This window comes from Gekko japonicus, unplaced genomic scaffold, assembly GCF_001447785.1.
Source record: "Gekko japonicus isolate JY-2015 unplaced genomic scaffold, Gekko_japonicus_V1.1 scaffold55, whole genome shotgun sequence".
Lineage (NCBI taxonomy): Eukaryota > Metazoa > Chordata > Lepidosauria > Squamata > Gekkonidae > Gekko > Gekko japonicus.
Window position 1 is genome coordinate 422,135 of NW_015160837.1, and position 24,079 is coordinate 446,213.

At 44.9% G+C, this 24,079-nt stretch overlaps 3 protein-coding genes across 4 annotated transcripts in view; 2 read left to right on the forward strand and 1 right to left on the reverse strand.

Moving 5' to 3' along the window:
• The window catches only part of UGDH (UDP-glucose 6-dehydrogenase), a 33,739-nt gene extending 27,025 nt beyond the window's left edge, over window positions 1-6,714 (forward strand). Inside the window, exons 8-12 of the mRNA XM_015418223.1 lie at window positions 439-569; window positions 2,507-2,640; window positions 3,257-3,348; window positions 3,436-3,546; window positions 6,322-6,714. Of these exons, the coding sequence (XP_015273709.1) occupies window positions 439-569; window positions 2,507-2,640; window positions 3,257-3,348; window positions 3,436-3,546; window positions 6,322-6,432 (579 nt within the window). The 3' untranslated portion in view covers window positions 6,433-6,714. The remainder of the gene's footprint in view (window positions 1-438; window positions 570-2,506; window positions 2,641-3,256; window positions 3,349-3,435; window positions 3,547-6,321) is intronic.
• A 5,433-nt stretch (window positions 6,715-12,147) lies between these two features.
• On the reverse strand, window positions 12,148-23,752 carry LIAS (lipoic acid synthetase). Its single transcript, XM_015418233.1, has 11 exons — window positions 23,436-23,752; window positions 21,816-21,988; window positions 20,843-20,936; window positions 20,070-20,150; window positions 18,194-18,350; window positions 17,267-17,324; window positions 17,025-17,153; window positions 14,755-14,900; window positions 14,547-14,617; window positions 14,010-14,121; window positions 12,148-12,767 (listed from the first exon to the last, which is right to left on the reverse strand). The coding sequence occupies exons 1-11, from the start codon at window positions 23,532-23,534 to the stop codon at window positions 12,715-12,717; spliced, it is 1,173 nt and encodes a 390-aa protein (XP_015273719.1). The 5' UTR covers window positions 23,535-23,752; the 3' UTR covers window positions 12,148-12,714.
• Window positions 23,753-23,934: 182 nt separating this feature from the next.
• The window catches only part of RPL9 (ribosomal protein L9), a 10,885-nt gene continuing 10,740 nt past the window's right edge, over window positions 23,935-24,079 (forward strand). For both annotated transcript variants that reach the window (XM_015418242.1, XM_015418250.1), the window contains exon 1: window positions 23,935-23,959. The gene's annotated coding sequence lies outside the window, so the exon portion shown is untranslated. The remainder of the gene's footprint in view (window positions 23,960-24,079) is intronic.

The window sequence follows — 24,079 nt, forward strand, 5'->3', positions numbered from 1 at the left end:
AGAGAGGGTGCCAGTTCTAACCCTCCCATTGCTGCCCTCTACTAAAAGCCTGGTGGAACATCTCTGCCTTACAGGCCCTGCAGAATTGCATCAGATTCTACAGGGTCCTGATGTTATTCAGCAGAGAGTTCTACCAGCTCGGGGCCAGAACCGAAAATGCCCCGGCCCTAGTTGACGACAGCCGGACCTCCCTAAGACCAGGGATCACCAGCAAGAAACAAATCTGCATACACTTTATGACCTGCATAGATGTTCATTATCTTTTTAAAAAATATTTGAGCTTTTATGAAATTGTTCACCACTATCAAAATCATGCTGTAAACGTTAAAACTGCCTTGAGGACGGTTAGTTGGAAGCTGGTTATATACATTAATGTTGTGTTACTGCTGAACGGAAGCATTTTGACTCCCAGCCTTGTGCCCGTCTATGTAATTGCAGGTGATTGACATGAATGACTATCAGAGGAGGAGATTTGCTTCCCGGATCATTGATAGCTTATTTAATACCGTCACCGACAAGAAGATCGCTATTTTGGGATTTGCATTCAAGAAGGACACCGGAGACACAAGGTAATACAAAGCAAGCTCAGCCCGCAGTTGTGAGTATTCCACGCGTTGCTGAAATTCTAACCCAACGTTACTCACTCTGCCGGTCACGGGGTGCCTCATTCACAGCTACCATCAACCGAAAGAGCCACATTTACTCCCATCCATAGCTTGAGGCCCGCATCGCCGAGAGGCTTGTGGCTTTTCCGTTTCTTCAACCGTAGCTGTTTCAAAGTGGGAACCAGCTGCCAGCCACAGTCCTTCACTGGGCAATTGTCGAATTATAGCCACATCATAGTGTTTTATTTATTTATTTATTAGTTTGATTTATATCCCGCCCTCCCAAAGGCTCAGGGCGGCTCACATGCGGCAAAGCCGAGTGCAAAATATAATACAACATACAATAAATAGAACATTTAAAATCACAATAAAACATTCCAATAATACGGTGCTATTCCTATATTAATCATCCAAGATGGGGACAACCCCCCCAGATTTGGTGGCCAGCTGTCTCAGTAGCGTAGTCTCCCACTACGCTGTCTCAAACTTCTGCCTGGGCCCGCTTGTCCCCATTTTTATAGGGCAGCCGATGACTTGCCACCTCGGTGGTAGAATAGTGGCGGCGGCGGCTCCTACTCGAACGCCTGGCGGAAGAGCTCCGTCTTGCAGGCCTTGCAGAACTGCATAAGGTCCCGCAGGGCCCGGATCTCCTCTGGGAGCTCATTCCACCAGGTAGAAGCCGCCACCGAAAATGCCCTGGCCCTAGTAGAGGCAAACTTAATCTCTCGGGGACCTGGCACTCCCAGGAGATGGAGATTCCCCGATCGTAGTGCTCTTGAGGGAACATACGGGAAGAGACGGTCCTTCAGGTAAGCCGGACAGAGTAATAGCGTATGGATGGGAGCTGTGATGAACAGGCAAGGGGAGGTTCCCAAGGGGAAAGGATTACATTACTGTCCCCTTTGATTTTCACTTGACGGTCCATGGGATCAAATCTGAGAATCCTCCTTTGCCTCTTTTGCCCCCTGACTCCCACTATCTGCAGAACCAGGCTGCGGTGCGGCAAACCTGAGCAGAATTTGAGTGTTCGTAATACACAAAGAGCCCTCTTGCCTGTTTCTGGGATCTGGCTTTATTGGGTAACTTGACTGTTCAGTTAACCCTTTTATACGAAGCAGAAGAGGAGGATTTGCTACCATGATAAGCTTTTGTTCTGTTTACCTTTCACCTGCACAGGGCCCTCTCCTCTCCTTTTATGGCCTTGTGGTTAGCGTAATGTGCCAGCTCCCATGACTCAGCTGCTTTGCAGTTTGTGTTTACAGAACAGCATTAACCACTGAGATTAATGAAGCAAGAATGGTTTCTACAGTGCAGATCGCAGGGTTTTAAAAAATGTCACGATGGGGACCATTGAGAGCCCAGGTAGAAAGGCTGCTGAATCAGTTAATGCATTTGTGTGTTTTTTTATATTCTTTGCTAGCCCACTTGTAAAGTTAAATTGTAATAATCAGGGACACTGGTTCTCTGTATCACTCTAATAAGAATGTAAATTACATGATTGCCTGTGCAGAAAACCGATGCATCATCAACCTTGTGAGGATTATAGCTTTCAAAACATGTTTGACTAGTGGTGCCGTGGTTAAGTGTGCGGACTCTAATCTGGGAGAGCCGGGTTTGATTCCCCACTCCTCCACTTGCAGCTGCTGGATGACCTTGGGCCAAGCCATGGTTCTGATAAGAGCTGTTCTTGAAAAAAGAGCCGTTTCTGTCAAGAGCTCTCTCAGCCCCACCCACCTCACAGGGTGTCTGTTGTGGGGAGGGGAAGGGAAAGGAGTTTGTAAGCCGCTCTGAGACTCCAAGTGAAGGGCAGGATATAAATCCAACCTTTTCCTCCTCCTCCTCCTCCTCCTCCTAATTACCTAATGAAAGCTTCTCCATAAAAGGTGTTTTTCCCCCCTTAGAGAATCATCCAGCATCTACATCAGCAAGTATTTAATGGATGAAGGTGCAAAGCTACATATCTATGACCCCAAAGTACTGAGAGAACAAATAATTCTGGATCTCTCCCTCCCAGTTGTATCTGAGGATGATCAAGGTGAGTGAGTCTTGCCTTTTCAATGCTCCTCCAGCTCTGAGATTGCACATGTAGGATTAGATTCAGGTGGGCAGCCGTGTTGGTCTGAAGCAGCAGGAGAAAGTTTGAGTCCAGGGGCACCTTAAGACCAACAAAGACCCCAAATAAAACTTTGTTGGTCTTGAAGGTGTCCCTGGAGCCAAACTTTGTTTCACATGTATGGCTAGTTGGCTTAGCGGTCTACTGCAGCAAGGTAAGGTAAAGGTTCCCTTGCTCGAAAGCCAGTCGAGTCCGACTCTAGGGTTGCGGTGCTCATCTCCGTTTCCAAGCCGAAGAGCCAGCGCTGTCCGAAGACGTTTCCGTGGTCATGTGGCCTAAACACCAAGGCGTATGGAACGCTGTTACCTTCCCACCGAAGCGGTACCTATTTATCTACTTGCAATTTCTTGCTTTCGAACTGCTAGGTTGGCAGGAGCTGGAACTAGAGACGGGAGCTCACTCCGTCATGCGGTACACTCGGGTCTTGAACTGCTGAACTGCCGACTTTCCACAGCCTGCAGTTCAGCGTCTTGACCACTTGAGCCACCGCAGCTCAGTTAATGCTCAAATGCCTCTTTTGTTTGTTTCTTCCCTGCAGTGTCCCGACTAGTCACCATCAGCAAAGATCCCTACGAAGCATGTGATGGAGCCCATGCCCTTGTGATCTGTACAGAGTGGGACATGTTTAAGGTAAGCAGGATGCAAAATGGTAAGATTCCAAACATGAACGAGAAGACGCTCATGTCACTGAAAATAAGTCTCTGGCACTGTTTGCAGGAGCTGGACTATGAGCGCATTCACAAAAAGATGTTGAAGCCGGCTTTCATCTTCGATGGTAGGAGAGTCCTCGATGAACTTCATAATGAGCTACAACGCATTGGTTTCCAGGTAATCTCCCTGTTGCCCCTTGACTGAGTCCCCATAAGAGCTTTGCATGGCTTCAGAAAGAAACAGGATGGGGAGCTTACATCATATCCTCCATTCCCTTTCGGTATACATTTCTTGGAACACTGATACTTTCCTGGGACTTATACCATGCAAAATTCTATTAGCCAAAGCGTTTTGATTGTTTTCGTTAGCTTCAGTGAGGGTTGGTTTGTAGATCGTGACTGGGGCCAATCCAAGCGTATTGGCTGACTAAACAGCTTCCTGGGGCTTCATAATTCAAGGGGTGCCTGCTGTGCTGGATCAACCCTGAGAATGTGAATCTTCAGCAACATATTGGGCAGCCCCGGAGCACGCTTTCAGCACCCGATACCTAAAACCTAGAGCCGTTTTTTTTTTACTATAATAAATTTGTATTTTATATTTGACATTTTTTAAATAATAATTCTTTATTGTTTAATTTCGTAAAATATTCCATCACCAACACCACCCATGTGCGACCTCCAGGCAATAGATACATAAATAAAATTCCATACAGTATTATATCACAATCAATCCAAGTACAACTCTATTGCTCTGTTAAACTTCCATCTTAATCTTATAATCAAATTAACCTCTCAATTTCCTATTAACTGACTGATCATCCCAAATTTTTTAAACTTTCCCAAATACCCCGCCATCCTTCTAAACCAGTCCTCCTCCTGTTCACTAACCTTTAACCCATCTATTCTACGTATCTTCATCGTAAGATACTCTAAGATTATTATATTATTCATTTTATCCCTCCAATGATTAATCGTCAGTTCCTCGGCTTCTTTCCAATTCCTTGCTATCACTTGTCTTGCTGCTATATTTGACAATACACAAACCAGAATATAGCAATGATGAGTGGGTGGAAAAACAATTGTTACAGCAAACACCACTCAATATTCAAATAACATAGAGGGCATTAATTTGCACCAGAACTAGTCTTTCCGTGTTTTTGACACGTAAGTCACTTAAGTAACCTCAATGCATACAGACACACACAGACAACGGACACCAATTAGCAAAGAGTGTATCACAAGGGAGGCAGTATAGCCAGGTTAGTAGCGATATTAGCTGTTGTGCATTCAGAAACAGAGCCAGTGTTGATCTTTAACAAAGGAGGGGACCAGTTTTGAACATAGCCTTGTTTCTACCCCAGACTTGTGGCTCACCATGTATTACATAAGAACATAAGAGACGCCAATGTTGGATCAGGCCAAAGGCCCATCCAGTCCAACACTCTGTATCACACAGTGGCCAAAAATACCAGTGCCATTAGGCGGTCCACCAGTGGGGCCGGGACATTAGAAGCCCTCCCACTGTTGACCCCCCCCCAAGCACCAAGATGACAGAGCATCACTTGCCCCAGAGTCCCTATCTATACCTTGTGGCTAATAGCCACTGATGGACCTCTGCTCCATATGCTTATCTAATTCCCTTTTGAAGCTGTCCATGCTTGTAGCCGCCACCACTTCCTGTGGCAGTGAATTCCAAGTGAAGAAGTACTTCCTTTTATCCGTTCTAACCCGGATATTGAACTCTCCAGAGACGGTCTTAACCACGGGCAACCGGGGGAGCTGCCCTGGCCTGAGCCTTGCATTGGGGGGGAGGTGTGGGGGGGGCTGTGTGCCAAGCGGCCCTCATGGCAAGCCGCCACTGCCAGCCTTTTTGCCGCTGCTGCAGACGATGGCAATGAGGGGCATCATCACTCAGGCTGTGGCCCCAGCAGTCATTTATAAGGCAGTGAGAGTTGCCCCCCCCACAACCACCCTACAGCGGATTGCATTTGCCTTTTAGCGAGGAGCTGTAGAGCAGTGGGAGGGAAGGCACAACTGTGGTGGCTGCCCTGCCTGCCGCGTCCCGTGACTCTGAGACCTCATCCTCGACTTTTGTCCAGAGCCCCCGAGTCACGAGGACTGACCCTTGAATTCTCGTGAATATAAAAAGCGTTTTGGAAAGCTCCGTTGAGAGCTGCTATTGGAAAAATAGTAATGTGTCTGCTCCCATGAAGGATGTTGCCAATCGCCGTATTCGATTAAGTAGGACTTTGCTATCAGGTCATATTAGCTAATGACTTCTTTTTTGGGGGCTGCCCCTTGCAACTTGGATTCCTTTAGCACTCTTGTTTGAGCTACCTGGATTCGCTTACTCTGCCGGCCCTTTTTCCGCTGTGTGTATGCATATGCATGCTTTGTGTGCCCTCTTTTGGGTTGATCTATTTGGGTGGGTAGGTGAATGGTCATGGTTCTGGGGAGGCATTGGGATTAGATGCCCCTTTGGTACCTTCCAGTGCTGTGTTCAGAGGAAAAGAAGCCTACTTAGCTATTACACACTGAGATTAGCAGCCGTCCTCATGCGTGCACATTCCTGCCCCGCCCCTCCCACCACTACAAAGAAGCTAATAACCAAAGCAAGGAGATCCTATGGTTGGCATGATTTGTAATGACTTAAGGGTAGGGTTGCCAGGTCAATTTTTCTTACCGGCGGGGGAGCCTCGCCGGGCTCTGGGAGCCGTCCGTTGATTTCCCTCCGATGATTGGGGCCACGCCCCCAACGTGATCGGGGGCGGAGTTCCCCCCGGGGCCCGATTCCGCGGGGGCCTCCGGAGCGGGGGTTTACCCGCCCCCACTTGGCAGCCCTACTTAAGGACCAAGCTACACAGTCAGAATTATCAGGCAGTACAGACTGCAGAGGAACTGCATGTTAAATGTGGTTAACCTTCCTTGTCCTGTGGATTTTTTCCCCCTTCAGATCGAGACAATTGGGAAGAAAGTATCAGCCAAGAGGATTCCATTCGCTTCTTCTTCTGACATACCAAAGTTTAGCCTGCAGGATCCTCCCCTGAAGAAGCCAAGGGTCTAGGTTTTAAATCAGTATCCACGGGTTGTAACAGAATTTCTTCTGTGAGCTATAAATCTGCATCAGTTTTAAAATAATAAGGGGCACAGTTCAGCCACTTGGGCCTATTGGCTTCAATGGAAGGAAAGCCCCTTACACAAAATGAATGGGGTCTGAGAAACGCTTTGCTGGACTGCGCTCAGTTACGTTCGGATAATGAAGACAATTTTACACGAAGAGTATAAAAGTACTGGGCACATTTCAAACCAGAATTTATTTTGTAATCTCTATTTTTATAATACTGGAACCGCTGTCATTTTTAGGGTGAAATTGTACAGTTATAAGTGATTTTTAGTAATAATTTTTTTAATGTAACAAATGCATTGGCTTCAAACTGCAGACTTCTACTTTATAAAAGGTTCACAAAACTGTTTTCAAATCCCAAAAGGATTTTTTTTTAAATCCCCATTTGTTTGGTACTGTAATTTGTTTAACATGTCGTGAAGCCGCAGAGAGGTGGCCACAATTGTCAGCTGTAACCTGATCGACAAACGTCTAGGGGTTCCTTGAAGACTAACACATTTATTTGGGCCTGAGCCACAGCCCACTCCCACCAGGTACATGAAGGCTGTACAGCGGCTTTTGGTGGAATGTTTCCTTTGACTCTAGGCAGGGGTGGGCAGGTTTTGCAAGGGCCACTTTCCACCCGCCACAGTAACCCTTAGGGCTTGAAGCAGTTTGGTACCAGAAAATCCAGACTGCACCCCCCACCCCAGTGGGGGGAAACCTTAATGACAGCGCTACCTCTTCAACAATGCCTTTCACTTTGCTGCTTGAGGCAGGCTCTATCAGCACGCTTAGTGACCGGGCTGTTCCCAGGCCCCTTTTCAAAAGCAATGTGTATTTAACTAGATGTCACAGTAGTGAAAGAGCTCGTAAATGGCCAGAGCCTGTTGGAAACACCGGTGACTGTGATGGAGGCAGCATCTGCAGACGCCCTCAGTGCAGGCTTTTCAAAAGCAAGAGCCACGTTAAAGGAAGAGGAGGAGCTGTATGTGGAGTCCCATTTGTTCTTAACCCGTCTCCGTCAGTTCCTGTGACTTGTGTGATTAGCCTTCCTTAGACAAAGTTGATACATACCCACTCAACTAGGTATCTGTTGCAAAGGAGAATTCTCTTGGCAAGGAAGCTTTTGTAAAGTGGGAGAAAACTGGCGTTGTTTTTCATTTAGGCAGCTGAGATGTGAAACAAATAGGGGCTGGTAACTCTTACAGCCTTATTTGCAAGAACGCATTAGAAGCGAAAGAATGATTCCACTTCCAGCAAACTTCCATTGGTTCCAGTGGGTCACAATTGCATCTAGGAATTCTGGAACCTACCTGAATGTTAGTCAGAAAGCAAGCCAACTGCTGGTCAGCCTGTTCCTTTATACAGATTTAACAAACAAGTGTAACGTGTTCCACCGTCAGATGTGTAGAAGGGCTGTTCAGATGCCTGCAATGGCCATTCGCCATTAACCAGGGAGGGGGGTTAGAATGTTGTATTAAAAGTGGGGAGACTTGTGTTTCAAATCTCCCATCATTCATAAACTCACTGTGTTTCCTTAGGTCTGTCACATACTCTTCAGCCTAAACCACATTACAAAGTTCTTAAGATAAAGTGGAGAAGGAGAAAACAATGTACCTTGCCCTGAACTCCTTGGAGGAATTGTGGAATAAAAAAATGTAACCATCTGACCCATTTTCTTTCATTTTGCCATCTTTCTCACTGCCGTTTGAGCACTAATGCTCGAACGAACCAAACAGCAGGTCTCATTAAAACAACAAAGTGAGAGGTGTAGATATTGGTAGAAAAAGGCTGAGGGCCACCATCGTCCCATCTAGGCTACTGGGCAGGAAGTGGAATTCCAAGCAATATGGCATGTTTGGCTGTGTAATCTCCCCCCCCCTTGTATTATGGTCTTTTAATGCTTCCCTGCCTTCTCACCTTTAGGAATATCAGATGGCAGTGATTAGCTGTAAGTGCCACCCTCCAAAATGGTCCTTCAAAAAAAAAATATCATTGCCTCAAACCAATGGCCCTGTCCATTTTTCCTGATTCAGAGGGGGTTCAGGTCTTTGGCACAAGAGCTGGCCCACTGCTGTTCCTGGGGTCCCCCCACAAATAATGTCTACATGAGCTTAAGTGGAAATACTTGGCCTAAAAAAGCCAAACCACTGAAAGTGTTTTTCCCTTGCTGCTTTGACAGCGGATGCTAAAACAAAGGTCCTATGACTCTAGCAGAACAAAATGATGTATATTAATCATGCTTGCTACCTCACTGTGACTACAAACAATAAATTTTGTGCTCATTGATATTTACCTGCTGTGTTGCTGGAGTGTTTGGTGTTCAATGACAATTTAGATACAGTACGTATCTCAGAAACTTGGTGGAATGGGGAAAATCTATACTGGGTATAAGCTCTATGGGCAGGTCAGGGAGGGACGGGTTGGAGAAGGTGTTGTGTTCTACATCAAAGAGGGCATAGTATCAAATAAATTAGAAAACATCGGGAGTTAACTCCCCGACAGAAACGGTATGGGCCCCAAGGGTTCCTTAAAAGTGGGGGTGATCTTGAGATGGAGAAGGAAATAAGGGAGGTGACTAAAGCAGATAATGTTGTTATACTGGGAGACTTCAGCTACCCTCACATTGACTGGGTAAACATGCTCAAGTCATGCTGTAGAAATGAGATTCCTGGACATCGTAAATGACTCTGCACTGGAACAGGTGGTCACAGAGCCAACCAGAGGGGCTTGGTGGGTTTGAACTTGGTTTTGAGTGGGTCTCAAGACCTGGTGAGAGATGTACGGGTCCTTACACCAGTTGGGAACAGTGACCATGATGCTGTTAAGTTCAGCATTCAGTTCAATGGAAAGCTACCCCCCAGTCCAAAATTGTAACATTTGATTTCAAAAAAGGGAACTTTACAGAAATGAGGGAAATCATAAAAAGGAAGCTGAAGGGGAAACAAGAGAGTCAGACCCCTAGAGAATGTTTGGAAGCTATTTAAAACCATACTAATTGAAGCCCAAATAGAATGCGTTCTACACGTTAGGAAAGGCATTGCCAAGTCTAAAAGAAGGATGAGTGATTAACAACAGAAGACAAGCTATAAAAAGTAAAAAGGCTTCTTGTAAGGTCTGCCCCCAATGAATTGAACAGGAGGGACCAAAAGAAATGTAAGTCAATAATTAGGCACGCCAAAATAGATTTTGAGGAGTAGGTTGCTAAAAGCATCAAGACAAACTACACATTTTCAAAAATATATCTGGAGCAGGAAACCAGCCAGAGAAGCAGCAGGGTCTTTGGAGGACAATGGAATAAAGGAAGACGGGAAAATGGCAAAGAAGCTCTGATTTTTTTGCTCCTGTGTTCACTGTGGAAAGTGTGGAGCATGTACCCGTGCAACAGCCCCTATTTCCAGGAAAGGAGGCTGAAGAACTCAGCCAAATTGAGGTAACCAGAGATGAAGTTCTAGACCTACTGGGGGGATTAAAAACCAACATGTCTCCAGGTCCTGATGGCATACACCTGAGAGTTTTTAAGGAATTCAGAGGTGAGATAGTTGATCTGCTAACCTGTATATGCAAACTATCACTAAATTACAGCCGCTGTACCAGAAAACTGGAGAGTACCAAATGTTACACCCATTTTTAAAAGGAGATCCAGAGAGGAACAGGAAATTACAGGCCAGTCAGCCTAATGTCCGTCCCAGGCAAATTAGTAGAAACTGTACTCAAAGATAGAATTGTTAGGCACACAGAGGGACAAAGCCTGCTGAGGGAAAATCAACATGGCTTCTGCAAAGGGAAGTGCTGCCTCGCCAATCTTTTGGAACTCTTTTGAGAAAGTGAACAAGAATGTAGATTACGGTGACCCAGTAGACATTCTATGCCTGGACTTTCCAGCCTTTTGACAAGGTACCTCACCAGACACTTGAGTAAACTTAGCAGTCGTGGGACAAGAGGATGGGTTCGCTTATGGATTAAAACTGATTAAATAACAGGAAGCAAAGAGTAGGAATCGATGGACCGTTCTCACAATGTAAGTATGTAGTGGTGTCCCAAAAGGATCGGTATTGGCACCAGTGTTCCCTCTAAGCTGAGTTAGTGTGAGCTAGCTCACAGGTTTTTAGCCTCCGGCTCACACATTTTTGTGTTTGCTCAGGAAGGATGGCTCCAGAGCAAACTAATTTATGCAGTAGTCAAATCGCCCACTCACAACTTTCATGCCAGTAGCTCACAAAGTAGCATTTTTGCTCACAAGGCTCTGCAGCTTAGAGGGAACATTGATTGGCACTGGTAAGTAAAGGTAAAGGTTCCCCTGCTCGAAAGCCAGTCGAATCCGACTCTAGGGTTGCGGTGCTCATCTCCGTCTCCAAGCCGAAGAGCCAGCGCTGTCCGAAGACGTTTCCGTGGTCATGTGGCCAGCATGGCTAAACACCAAGGCGCACTGAACGCTGTTACCTTCCCACCGAAGGGGTACCTATTTATCTACCTGCAATTTCTTGCTTTCGAACTGCTAGTATTTAATTTATTCATAAACGATCCGGAACTAGGGGTGAGAAGTGTGGTGGCCAGGTTTGCAGATGACACAGCATTATTCAGGATGGGGAAAACCAAGGCTGACTGTGAAGCGCTCCAAGAAGACCTCCACAAACTGGACGAGTGGGCGACAACGTGGCCAATGAAGCGGAAGGTGATGCACATTGGGATAAAAGAATCCCAACTTCAACTATAGGCTAATGAGGTCAACTTGCTGAGACTGAGAGGGAAACAGATCTTGGGGTTGTAGCGGATAGGTCAAGGGAAGTGTCAATCCAGTGTGCTGCAGTGGTGAAAAATTAGGACTGGCTACATTAGGGGTGTGTGGCCTAACATGCAAAGCGTTCCTGCTACAAAAAAAAGCCCTGGGTTTTGACAACAAACAAGGTAAACAGAATAAGAAGCAAAAGGTGGGTGTGGCTGGATGACCACACTTCTGGTAATGTGTGGTGTGGCATAATATGAGCTGCTCTGTCAGGGTTGTGGCCTAATATGCTAATGCATGTCTGCTGTTGGGTGTGGCCTGTTATGCTACTGAGTTCCTGCTGTGCTTTTTCTACAAAAAAAGCCCTGTAAGTGCATATGGACAAAAGAACCCGGTTATAATGCTTCATACAGATATGCAAAGGGCTACTCGCCCTTCACCCTTTTTCCATGGGTAGAAGACGGAATTGGGTCCTCCCTTTTGACTACCAAAAAAAAGCTGTGCCAAAATTGCTACTCCTGTTAAGCAGTGTAAGTACTGTTAAGCAGTGTAAGTACTGCTAATTTACTACAGGCTTTCAAACCATACCTTGTTTGTATGCATTTTTGGAGTGGTCTCATCACCTTGCTACTCTTGCTGCTTATGGCAGAGTGGTGGTGGTCGTGGGGGGAGTGAAAGAGAGGTAGAAACCTGAATTGATAATACGATCGTATGTTGGTCCCCATCCTTCCATGTCGCCTACAACTTCAAGGTAGTGAATGTGCTCTCATGCTGAAGAAAACTTTGCATCACTAAAATATGCCATTCTTTTGACATTTAAAAATGGTGTGCCTTTAGGAGCAGGAGCTGCTGCAAAGAAAACCTGTGATTTTTTTCTGGCTGATAGACTGCTCAAGAGAAAAGATCCAATGAAGAACTGGCTTCATGTGCAACCTTTATCTATGCATGAACCAACTGCATTTAATTATGGGCATCGTGTCACTGGCCCCTTCCTGCTGCACAGTGAAAGGTTCTGAATGGGCTCACACTGCCAGGACAATACACACCATCACTGCATCCACTCTTAGTCACATCTGGCAGTAAGATCTAACTGTGTTCACCGTGCAGTGTCTACACAGCATCAGACTTTTTACACTGCACAAGTACCAGATAAATCTCAAAAGGCACGAATTATGATAGGGACTCTGCGATAATGATCCAGACATATGTAAGTGCTTTAAGTCTTATTTGAATGAACAGGTTAGATCTGCATTTAAATATCTTCTTCCAGAATTTACAGCATTTACCTTTGGTTGGGTTCTGCCATTTGACATTGTTATTTGAATACATATTATATTTTTACTGTATTAAAGCATGCAAGAGTTCAACGATAATCTGGATACTTCGAGGCTAGGTTTAATTCTGAGGTCCGCAAAAGCCAGCTGAATGCGTATCAGTCAGTTTCTTCGTGATGCTGCCACCGGGAATACTATACGTTAAAGCAGTACTGGCAATTCCTCCAGGCATGTGTTGTTTTAGATCACTTTTGTCTTCCTCTTCTCGACTAAATTTTTCAAGAAAAACTCACCTAAAACACAGGCGAAAATGCAATGAGCATCAGTTTTAATCAAGCAGCAAATCAGTCTCTGCCAACCTGGCACAGCTTTAAAATTGCGCCACAGCGAGAAAACAGACTGACTTAAAAAACAACAACCACAACTTGGACCTTGTCTTTTAACTTTGCCTTCTTCGGCTATCAATTCGTTTATTTAATTCATTCCGGCTTTTATATTGTCCACTGTGGATGCTAAAACTCCCATTATCTGTATATCTGATTCCTAAGTGTGCCCCCCATCTGTGGATACATATATGCAAATTGGGGCCATACTTGGATTAAATGGATGTTTCTGCAAACTTGGGGGACCCTCTAGGTTTGCAGAAAAATCTAACAAAAAAAATCCCCCCCCCCGTCAATGCACATGCAGACACCACACTTACCTTTAACAATCCTGGTGGTGGCTGCAGGGGTGGAGTCTGGAAGCCACCACCGGGTCTGGCCCGCTTGGAGCTGCACCAGGCAACCTGCCAAAACCAGCAAGGGGGGAGGGGGGAGCCCTGGCAGGACAGCCCAGAGCAGCTTTGGGTGAACCACCAAGAGTGCCTATGAGGGGGAGACTCGGCAGGCCCGCCTGGAGCAGCTGCAGGCCAGCCACTGCAAGTGGCAGGGGAGAGGACAGCAGGCCCAGTGGTGACTGCAGGGAGCCCAGGAGCCACACCAGGTCCAGAGAGAAAGTGTGTGTGTGTGGATTTTCCCCTGTAAATCCTGCAGGGCCCCCCCCCCCACTTGTTAGAGAACCATTTGCTAAACAGCTTAGAAAATTACTGTGATTGCATATAGATCCTATTTTAAGTTCACCGGATATTTCATTGCCAAGACGTATAATGCACATAACAGGACTTAAAAGGCAAAAGGAATCAGAAATTTGCATGTGATGGCTAAAATGATAAACTACACACAATAAGTTAGATCTGGATTTTCATTCTGGCCACAATTCACAATGCACTGCTTCTGCCCAATGGTGCTTGCATGGGAGAGCCACTGACATGGATGCAATTTGTACAATGGACACACCCTTTACAACTTAAAACATGCGATTAAATGCTCAAGCACACTCTTAAGGGATAGGCAATGTTTTCTATAACCAATACTCTTCAGCTAAACTGCCAAAACAGAAATATGGTTTCTGGGTCCCTAGAGATGTAGTCTTCTTACCAGGATTTGGGGGTAGGGGGACAGAAGTTAAGTCTTAAATAAGAACCAACATTTCACCTGCTTTGTATGAAGAGCGCACAAGAGGCCCACTGGCAGTGTAATGAAATCCAAGATCATTTCCTACTTTTTCCCAGTATTTAAACTTCTCAGGTGTGATATATTCATCCACCTGGAAAAGAAGAAATGCCATACTCATGATCTAGTAATCCAGAAGCACATCTTTTTTTTTCTGGCCTTAATGAATACAAGCTACCCCTCCTCATGCTTCTGAGTAATGTTTAGGATTGTACTGTTTGCTTCCATAGAGGGTGAGCACTGAGGTGAGTCAACAGTTTCACAGAAAAGTTTTTTAGAAGAGCCTTTATTAGTAGGTAATAGATTGCACCAAGTAGGTCCTCTCTTTTTATACAGTTCCACTAAAAGAAACATTTAACAGAACATTTATAGGAACCTAGTATGTATCAGAGACAAGGTTTTGGACATCCCTTGTGAATGGCAGCTGGTGCAGACATCCCATGAGCCAATGGCGATCAAGTAGAAAGAGTGATTTTCACATAATAACCTACTTTGAATGCGAAAATATGACATTTTTACCTTTAGGTGACGTTTTGTGGGTTGCATGTATTGTCCTAAGGTCAAACAGTCAACATCTGCGTCACGTAATACTATAAAAGATAAAAAGGATACCTTGGTATGGCATTGCTTAGCATCCTGATCCTAAGCACATTCATTCAGAGGAAAGGCTCACTGACTTTACTGGCGATTGCTTCCAAGTAGCTGCACACATGGGAAGTTGACTTACATTTCAAGGTTGTGAGTACTTGTTCATCTGTTTCACCCAGGCCCAGCATGATGGATGTTTTTGAAATTACATCAGGTTGCACCTTCTTAGCATGCTTCAGAACATTCAGGGATTGGTCAAAATTGGCTCGAGGATCTCGAACTTGTCTTCAGCAACAACAACAAAAATAATAAATATGATCAAAAGCTGCCTATTCATAAACCCAGTATCTTTTACTTCCCTGGTTCTTCAGTTCTCTATCTATGGCTGCGGTCACACGGAACATTAGCCACGCAAGAGAGACGGAAGACAGGCGGAGTTTCCGGGCGCAATCTCACCAGCACATCTGGGAAGCGTAGCGCTTCCGTGGCACAACCAAGGCTTCCTGCCGAAAACACACAGCAAAAAACTAGTACCTCGGAGGTACTAGTTTCCGGAAACCGCGGGGCAAGGGCGGGCGTCTGATCGCGTTTCCGGTGGCATCCGGCGCCCGCCCATGTCCCCTTGCGAAAAAGGGTTTTTTTCCCCCAAGTCTCCGTGGATGCACACACCCACCCAACGGAGCATGCGCATTCGTCGTGTACACAAAAAAAGAAAACCAGTTTGCCGCAGCACGCGCTTCTTCGTTGCGCGCAGGCGTGTCCTGTGATCGGCACCTCTCCCTACCCACGGAACCTCCACGGTACCTCCACAGGAGGTCTGATCGCTTAACCGCGCGTTAGTTTGCCCCGGGACAAACAGCCACACTTCCCCCCTGCAGTTTCCTGCCTATATATGGTTTCTCTGAGCTTTCTAGCAGAAACTTTGCATCTCAGGCAAGTGAAACAGCATCCCTGCCCTAAGGCAGAGAAAGAAACATTCAGAAAAATGGCACAGAGAACATAAACTCCCAGTGATAACTGATATTCATGTTGCTGTTTATAGTGACAATGCCTATAAATTATTGCTTTGCTCATGAAAACAAGCAAATGGTTTAGTGTGAGTAATCAATACACACAGCATGCCAAACCTGCAGTTTTGCTCATAAGCCTCCAGCCAAAGAAAGAAACCCAGACCAGGTCTACAGAGCGTCCTGCTCTGGATTCTGGGGTTTACTCAAGGAAAGTGTTCTTAGGATTGCACTGAACGTGACTTATAGGAATCAAAATGTGCACCCTTTATGTCTGGGGAGAGAAACTACTGAACTACGTTTGCTGAACTACTTTTGCAGTGCAATCCACATGAATTACCATCAGTGTAGATTGCTTTCCTTTCCTCAGGGAAGGGGCATCCTAGGAGCACTTTGTGGAAGCCTCACATCACGATAAAAATGTGAGAATCTCAGACTTATGTGCAGCAAAAATAGAAGGCAATTCTTAGCAAAGCTATGCCATACACAGAATCCTCTTCTAAATGTGCAGGGAAATAATGCTCTGCACGTGCAACATTTTGCAGGATCCTAATGTGCACAGAAAACAAAAGCGGATCCAGAGCCTTGTCTATTTACACAAAGAACCTGTATGGGATCTGGCTGTGTACAACAAAGAAATCCTATTCAGATTGGGAGATCCCACTTCCACACGCAAGACCCCTTTTGTAAACAGAAACAGGCAGTGCCAACCACCAATGTATTCTTTTTTAAATTATTAATATTTTATTTAGTGTACATGTATCCATGTATTTTACACATATCTTAACACTTAATTTTCCTTATATTCTCCTCTTTCTAGAAATCATATTAAACATTGAAAGCATATAAATAATCTCCATCCTCGTTATCTTATTCCCTTTCTTCACCTGCTTAACCCGACCACCGTACAACTTCCTCTGTTTCATCATCTGAACAATAAAGATAATATATAATCAATATTATCTGGACTTATTTCCTCTGTTGCAACCTGATTTCTATGACTGAATCCTGTGTCTAAGCCGTTCGCCTAAGGAGGCTACCACTGTGTTAATTAATTGTTTGCAGCCCTGGTACAGAGCTGGTAAAGTTGCTAAGTCCTATAGACCAGGCACGAGTTGGGATCTCTGCTCCTGATCTTTGGTGGGGACCTTTTGTGAGAGATCCTGGTGGCAGTGACTACTGGTAAAGCCTGGAGAGTGTACAGACATTCTCCTGGGGTTTGTTTAATTGTTGCTGAATGCTCGGTTTAGCTCCCATCCCTGGACTGGGGTGAGAGAGAAACCGTGACAATTAGATTCTTCCTTAATTTATCTTCCTTTATTTATTCTTGAGGTGCCCTTTTCATCTTTTTTTAAAATTCCACTGTGTGAAACCTATCTTCATATTTATCACCTTTCATCACCTCTGTAATTCTGGAACTGTCTCCACATTGTGAGCATATACATCTAGTCCCGACACAGCAACTTTCTCTACAGCCTCAAGATCTCCTCGAAAGTCGGGGGTTAAGCATTCCACTAGAATTTTCGGATTCCTGAAAAGCAAGGGTTAAAAACTAAATATGCACAGTATACATCACAGAAAAATAATGCTGTATTAATCTTTTTTAAAAGGCCTACATTTAAATGTATGCATATTCACACATACCTTTCTTTTAAGTGTGATACTGTTTTTGCAAAGTGTGCTGCTCCACCATCAGGAATATCTAAGAACAGTACACTGGAGTTAATTTTCATGCAAAAGAAGTATTGACTTTGTGTCCAAAAATTTTTTTGCTACCTTTCCATCCATGGAAGATCACAAAAAATATATCAAAGCACAAAAATAACTGGGCAGCCATTTCCATAAATAAAGATCAGCCCAGCAAAAGGCAATTCATGCACGTGCCTCATTCACCAGGCGAGGTACTAGCAGGGATTGGGAAATGCACATACCGCTGGAGAATGAGTAGGCATACAGATGCATTCAGATGCAAGGTGATGCGCTGCTCAACCGAGCCCTACATTGTATGGTGGGGAGGGGTGCATGGGGCTCTGACCTGCTAGCTGGCCGGCGGGGGAAACCCCACCCCCAAACAACTGTGCGATGTCCCTGATGCAATGACATCACCGGAAGTGACGTCATTGCATCGCCAATGTCAGGGAGGGGTGACACACTAGTTTTTTTTACTTCAAAGTGTGCGGGGCAGAAGACCCCGAGAAGGACCTGGGAGCCCCCACTGGGTGCCAGGTACGACCTGGTAACCCTAACAACCTGTTTATCAGAATTTACTTTATATTGTTCAACAGCTATTTCTAGTCTTCATGGAACTGCAATGGAAACATCCAAAATTCCCTTGTAGCAACTTTTCTATTGGAATAGAAGCCACAGAGAAACTGTAACAAGAGTTCTTTCCCCTTTTATTTAGTTTGTATCCATCTTATTTATTTTTTTTATCACCATTATAATTTAGCAGGCAATTAATACTCGTTTGCATGACTTACGAGTATCTTAACTAAGCGTTAAATGCTGACACTTTTACATACATACAAACATACATTTGGTCTTGGGGGGGAAATATGAACACTTACTAACCATCCCTGTCGACAGAAGTCAGCACAACATAATCCAGACCCCATTCAGCTATTGCTTTTGCTGTGTTATATGGTTCCTCGGGATCTAACGGAGGAGGACTTCTGGCTGTCTTGACTGAGCAGAACCGACAACCTCTTGTGCACGTATCCCCCATTAGCTGGAATAGGAAAGGAAACTCCTATGTTGTTCGAGAAAGATCACTGAACTTTCTACACTTAATTTTTTTTTTTTTAAATCTTAGTGGCCAGCCAGCAGATGAGAAAGTAATTCACTTTACACTGCACACGTCTAAGCAACATCTGATGCACAGAGTTGAAGACGTGCACAACCCCGTAGCCTACCTCCTGTTTCCTAGTGTGGCTGCCATCACAAATGGTACACTGAGACCCTGAGCAGAATCCAAGCAGCAGGTAGGGCAGGGCACCAAAAATCTTCTCAGCTGTGGTTTGTGAAATTCTATTCTTAAGCTCCCATTAAATGAATGACACTGAATACAGTTTAGGAGTAGCACCAGCTCTGCAATCTGACTTAAGGACTGTGCTTCTGTTACTAAGGCAGAGTGGTTTAGCTCAGAGAGAGAGTGTACTGCTCTGGCAACATAGTCCAATAAAAAGATCACACAGGAGGGGTGGATGATGTGGTTATTCCTCATGCCAGTATCATACCTCTCTAGGAACCTGGTCATAGACACCCCATGTCTAACGAGTGTATTCCAAGCACAATCTGTGACTACACGGGAGTTTTAACCATACTGCTCATATCAATTAAGAACGAGCCCTTAGAACACTGATTACGTGACCAGAGTAGCCCACCGCTTTCCAGGACATAGCGAAGACAAGTAATTCCTTCCCATGTCTTCTACTGTATGCTGCTCTGGTACAGTGCCCAGGAATAAACACAGCAGAGAAGTTTTTGTATACATTCACACTCCAAAGACCATTAAGAATTTTTTCACATTACTGTTCTAAAGAGGGTTTGTATATCAACAATAAGCAGCCTAAAATTATGGTCTTCTCTAAGAAAAAAGGAATTTCCCTCTTTTAATGGGCCCTTGGATGGTCTTATGCTTGAACAAGCCAAGGAATACAGATATTTGGATATCTTGTTTACATCTAATTTATTTTGAAGTACTCAATGTAAATTGGCATCCAATAAAGTCAGATTAAGCACTTTTTCTAAGGCTTAAGCAGGTTTTCAGTGAGGGGGTCTTTTGCAGGTACTGGAATTGGACTCCTTTGGATCCTTTTGGATGAAACTTCTTGATGAACAGTTGCTGGCCCTTGGCATAGCACCTGATCTGATGAAAACCTGTTGCTAAATTAAGAAGCATATTACAAATCTTGATTATTTGAGTACTATGTTTAGAGCACATTGTGTCTGCTCCTCTCAATATTTTGGTATTCTTCCCCCGAAAACTTTTCTGTTTATGTACATTATTTAGCTATCCCTCCCTAAGCAAGGTGGTTGGGGTTTTTTTGCCTGGCTAGGCTTAATGGTAATTCTTCTCCGGTTCACTAGGGTAGATTTTTGAATATTCCATATTCTGACCATCTTTGTCCTTGCCCTTTAGGTAGAATCGACACCTCCTTTCATATTCTTTTTGAGCGCCTGATCTTGGAGGATCCTAGAGCATCTTTTATTACTCCTCATCTAGCTTGCCATCCCGAACTTTCAATCTCCGATGCATTGTAATTTTTATTTTGTGATAAGGATCCTAAAATTACTTTAGCAGTAACCATTTTTTTGGTCCTTTCATTCTTTAAAGCATAGCTATCTCTGCTGCTCGAGAGCATAGTCTACCATCGTCTAATGATAGATGGAAGAAAAGAAAGGTTCTTATTCTAATAAAACATTCCATTGCCAGCGGTCAGCTTACCATTATAGTTGCTGTAGCAGTAGCATACTCTCCTCCTCCCCAACACTCACCGATATTTGGACAACGTGCTTCCTCACATACCTACAGTAAAAATGAAATAACTGTTGACAGTGGAACAAGAACATGTGTGCCCTTTTAGCCTTTTTAAGACAAATATTACTGCTACAACAACGATGATGTTATGAGAGGTCACAATACCAATGCAGTGTCATAACCTAGCAGAACAACCACCTGAATTGCCCTGCTGGGCTGGCACTCATTCCCCTTTCTCCGCCCCTTGCAATGTCATATATGTCATACTTCAAGGGTCAGAACTAACAGACAGGTCCCAAAAGCCACATGTTGTCTGTCCTTTCACATCTGAAGAATGCATTCTAGTACAAGCATGCTGTGGACCCAAGATGCTCAGGGGTGGGTTTTAACAGCAACAGCCTTACTAGGAATACACTGCTGCAGTGGCTACAGCAATATAAACCACTATTACAAGTACAGGATCCATCCACCCTGGGGGAAAAAACTTGGCTCTTATGTTATAGAATCATAGAATCACAAAGTTGGAAGGATCTACACAGGCCATCTAGTCCAACCCCCATCAGCCTGGAGCATCCCTATAGAATCACAGAATCACATTTAATTTCGTTATGATTCTAAAAACGGAATTCCATTTACTTCTAAGTAAATCCCACTAACTGCAGTAGAACTTGCTTCTAAATAAGTGTGCGGCCTAAATCACAACTCATAATTACCCAGAATTTAACAGGCACTAGATTTACCGTATGGAGATTTAAATTCCGCAATGTAGTCTTCAATTTGTTGTAATTCTTTCCAATTGGGATCTCTGTTTTCAGCCATGGAGGAAGTCGTAGTCTAAAACAATATTAAAAACAAAAACAGTACGATACTTATTTTGCTTCATTAGACTGCTTAATTGTTTACAAACTATAAATTAATTTTTCCCTTATGAACAATATATTTAATTTAAAATATTATTCTCTCCAGGGGTCTTGTTGTAGAAAAAGAGCTGCCGGAGCTCATTAGCATAACTCATTAGCATAACTTATTTGCATATGCCACGCCCCCTGACATCACCGGAAGTGACAGAAGGCCACACCCCCTGACATCACCGGAAGTGTGTCAGAAGGCCCGGCTACTTACCCTCCTGCTTCATCCTCATTCCCAAACGGAATGAGGATCGAAGCAGAGGGCGGGGTAAAGAAGGGGGCGGGGCTTCACCACGTGACCGCCCCGCCCCCTAGAGGTTCTCTTCCGGAGCTCCGTACCTGAGAGCTCCCCCCCGACTAGAGCCCTGATTCTCTCTCATCTTATTGTTTGACTGCAGTGGAACCTTCCATGTAAATTGGACAAAGAATTCATGATAGACAAAGAGTTTCTGAAGATTTCTAAACGCTGATTGTTTCTTGCACTTTTTACACCAATGCACAGTCTATATGAAGATGGCAGACAGCTAAAAATTAGACATCTGGTAGCAATGAACTTTCTCATAGTTCACAACAGCAATTTTTGTTCAGATTATCACCTGATTGTATATAATCTCATTTTGTTTTCACCCTAAGAAGCTCGCTTCTTAAAAAGCTGACATTCTGTTTAAGCAGAGGAACAGCTGGTAAACAAGTAGCATTTCATTTAGATGAGGGAAACCTTGGATTATGATGCCAATAGCCTGAAATAGCAGCTGGTTATGAAAGTACTGGAAAGCAGAATAAAAAAGAATCTTCTTTTAATTACCTTTCTCCTTTCTGCCGCTTTAAACTGCCTTTATATTTTGCCCAATTACTCTTGTCTGAAAGTTCCCCAGATACAAAGTCCTGTAAATCAGGTCCATTTTGCAAACGTGCCTTCTGTTCCTCTGGTAATGAAACTGATGCGCCAGACTGGTTACATGCATTCCTTCTAAATACCTGGGAGAAAACAACTATATTATCTTCCAGAAGTAGAAAGTAAATGTAATACCTTTCACAATTCTAATCACCCTTAAAAATACAATATTCTGAAAAGTAATCATTTTAATTTGTAATCCAAAGAGTCTCGACAAACACACCTGTGACATAAACTCACTAGGGTGAATTGCAACGTTATAATCTGCCCTGATGATCCATTTTGGGGGGATAGAAGAGCAGGATATAAATAACAATCATCACTCTCATCTTTCATTATGGGGATGGTAGAAGGAATGCCTGAGATCATTCTTCTAGTAGCAGAGGAAATCCGGAAAGTCACACTTTTATTTGGTAGAATCTTGCTGTACCCTTTTAATACTGAAGCCAGATACTTCTATTAGTTCTGTAGTGGCCAACTCCTCATACTTTCTTTCACTTTTCCCCTCTCTTTTCTTTCCATTTCTCTTCATACAGTCTTGGCTGTTATTCCTTCACTATTTGTTTGCTTTCAGCTCTTGGCAAAGTTGTAGATTAGAGTACCCAAAGACAAGGTGTTTTGCTGTTTCTCATTTGTCTAAATTGGTAACATTAAAAGCAATGCCATTTGCAGAAAAAAAACCAAGCAAAAAAAAAATTTTTTTTTTTGCTGTAAATGTCTATGGTGTGGGGGTGTGAATGGGGGAAGGGGCGTCACAACCAATGCTCCCTCTAAACTGTGGAGTCTTGTGAGCAAAAATTATGCTTTGTGAGCTCCTGGCCAGCGTTCCCTCTAAGCTGAGGGAGATCCCACGCGGGAGATCCCACCTTCTGGCCAGCAAGGCCGGCTCTTGGGGCATGGCTCTTAATTTAGGGGGTGTGGGCCCCAGTGTTCCCTCTAAGCTGAGTTAGTGTGAGCTAGCTCACAGTGTTTTAGCCTCCGGCTCACACATTTTTTGACTCAGCTCAGGAAGGATGGGGCTCCAGAGCAAACTAATTTATGCAGCAGCCAAATCCCCCACTCACAACTGTAATGCCAGTAGCCCACAAAGTAGAATTTCTGCTCACAAGACTCCACAGCATTAAAGCTGTGATGAGCCAGTGATTTGGCTGCTGCATAAATTACGTAGTCTGCTCTGGAGCCCCATCCTTCCTGAGCTAAGAGGAAAATGTGTGAGCCGGAGGCTAACAAACTGTGAGCTAGCTCACACTCACTCATCTTAGAGGGAACACTGGCCACAACCACATATCCTGAAAAGTCAACGTGCCCCCCTGTCGCCTCTGCTCTCTTCCTCGGGAATTTAAACGGGAAAAGGGATGGAACCTGGAGAACGGCCTCCCCGAAAGGGGAAATGGAGACGATGACATCAGAGTCCAACAAAGGCATACACGCAAATCCACTGGGTGGTGGTGGGGGGGACAGATGAGGAGGCATCGCTGAGGACAGAAGAGGAGGCCCTGGTGGGTATCGGGAAGGGCACCCGGTACTCACCGGGCTTCCCGGTGCCGCCAAGCTAAGGCTCCACAGATTCGCTCTGGCAGCAGCTGTGGCGACAACCCCAGAGGGGAAAGCCCGGTGGAGCACAGACATGTTCAGCCACAGCCTGGCCCGAGAGGCCTCACGAGCATCGCCCGCCTTGTTCCTCAGCCGGATTCCCTGTCATGAAATCCTCCTCAGGCCCTTGGCCTTCGATCGAAGAACTCGGCGCTCAGCCGCCTAGTCTACGTCAACTGTTTTCTCCATCGAGCGAACGCGCGTTCCATCGAAGAGCTCGGCTGTCTTCACCACTGGGCAAACACGCCTTTCTAACGATGAACTCGGCGCTCAGCCTGTCTACGGTAAGCAAGCGGCCTTCGCCGCCACGCAAACGCTCGGCGATCGATTGTTCCGGACTGAGCTTCGCTGGTGAGGGGACGTGACCCGAACGCGATAGCGTCACGGGGGGACGTGACGGCGACTACAAGACCGTGATGACGTAACACGCTCTCCCTTTCCTCCTTTCTGTCAGCAAGGAGGTAATGGCCTGGTTTTCTTTTTTGGTGATTCGGACGGGCGGGAATCTCTATCCATCCCCGAAATCGAGGCCGTTTGGCACCCTGAACGGCCGGCGACCGTGACGGCCGAGGACCCGTGTA

Bases quoted from the DNA above. Each gene is read 5' to 3' on its own strand.
- LIAS (XM_015418233.1), bottom strand. From the start codon at position 23,534: ATGTCTGTGCTCCACCGGGCTTTCCCCTCTGGGGTTGTCGCCACAGCT. The intron at 21,989-23,435 runs GTGAGTACCGGG...GTTTTCTCCCAG, and splicing joins TGGCGGCACCGGGAAGCCCG to GTATTTAGAAGGAATGCATG. The intron at 14,618-14,754 runs GTAAGTCAACTT...TATCTTTTATAG, and splicing joins AGTACTCACAACCTTGAAAT to TATTACGTGACGCAGATGTT.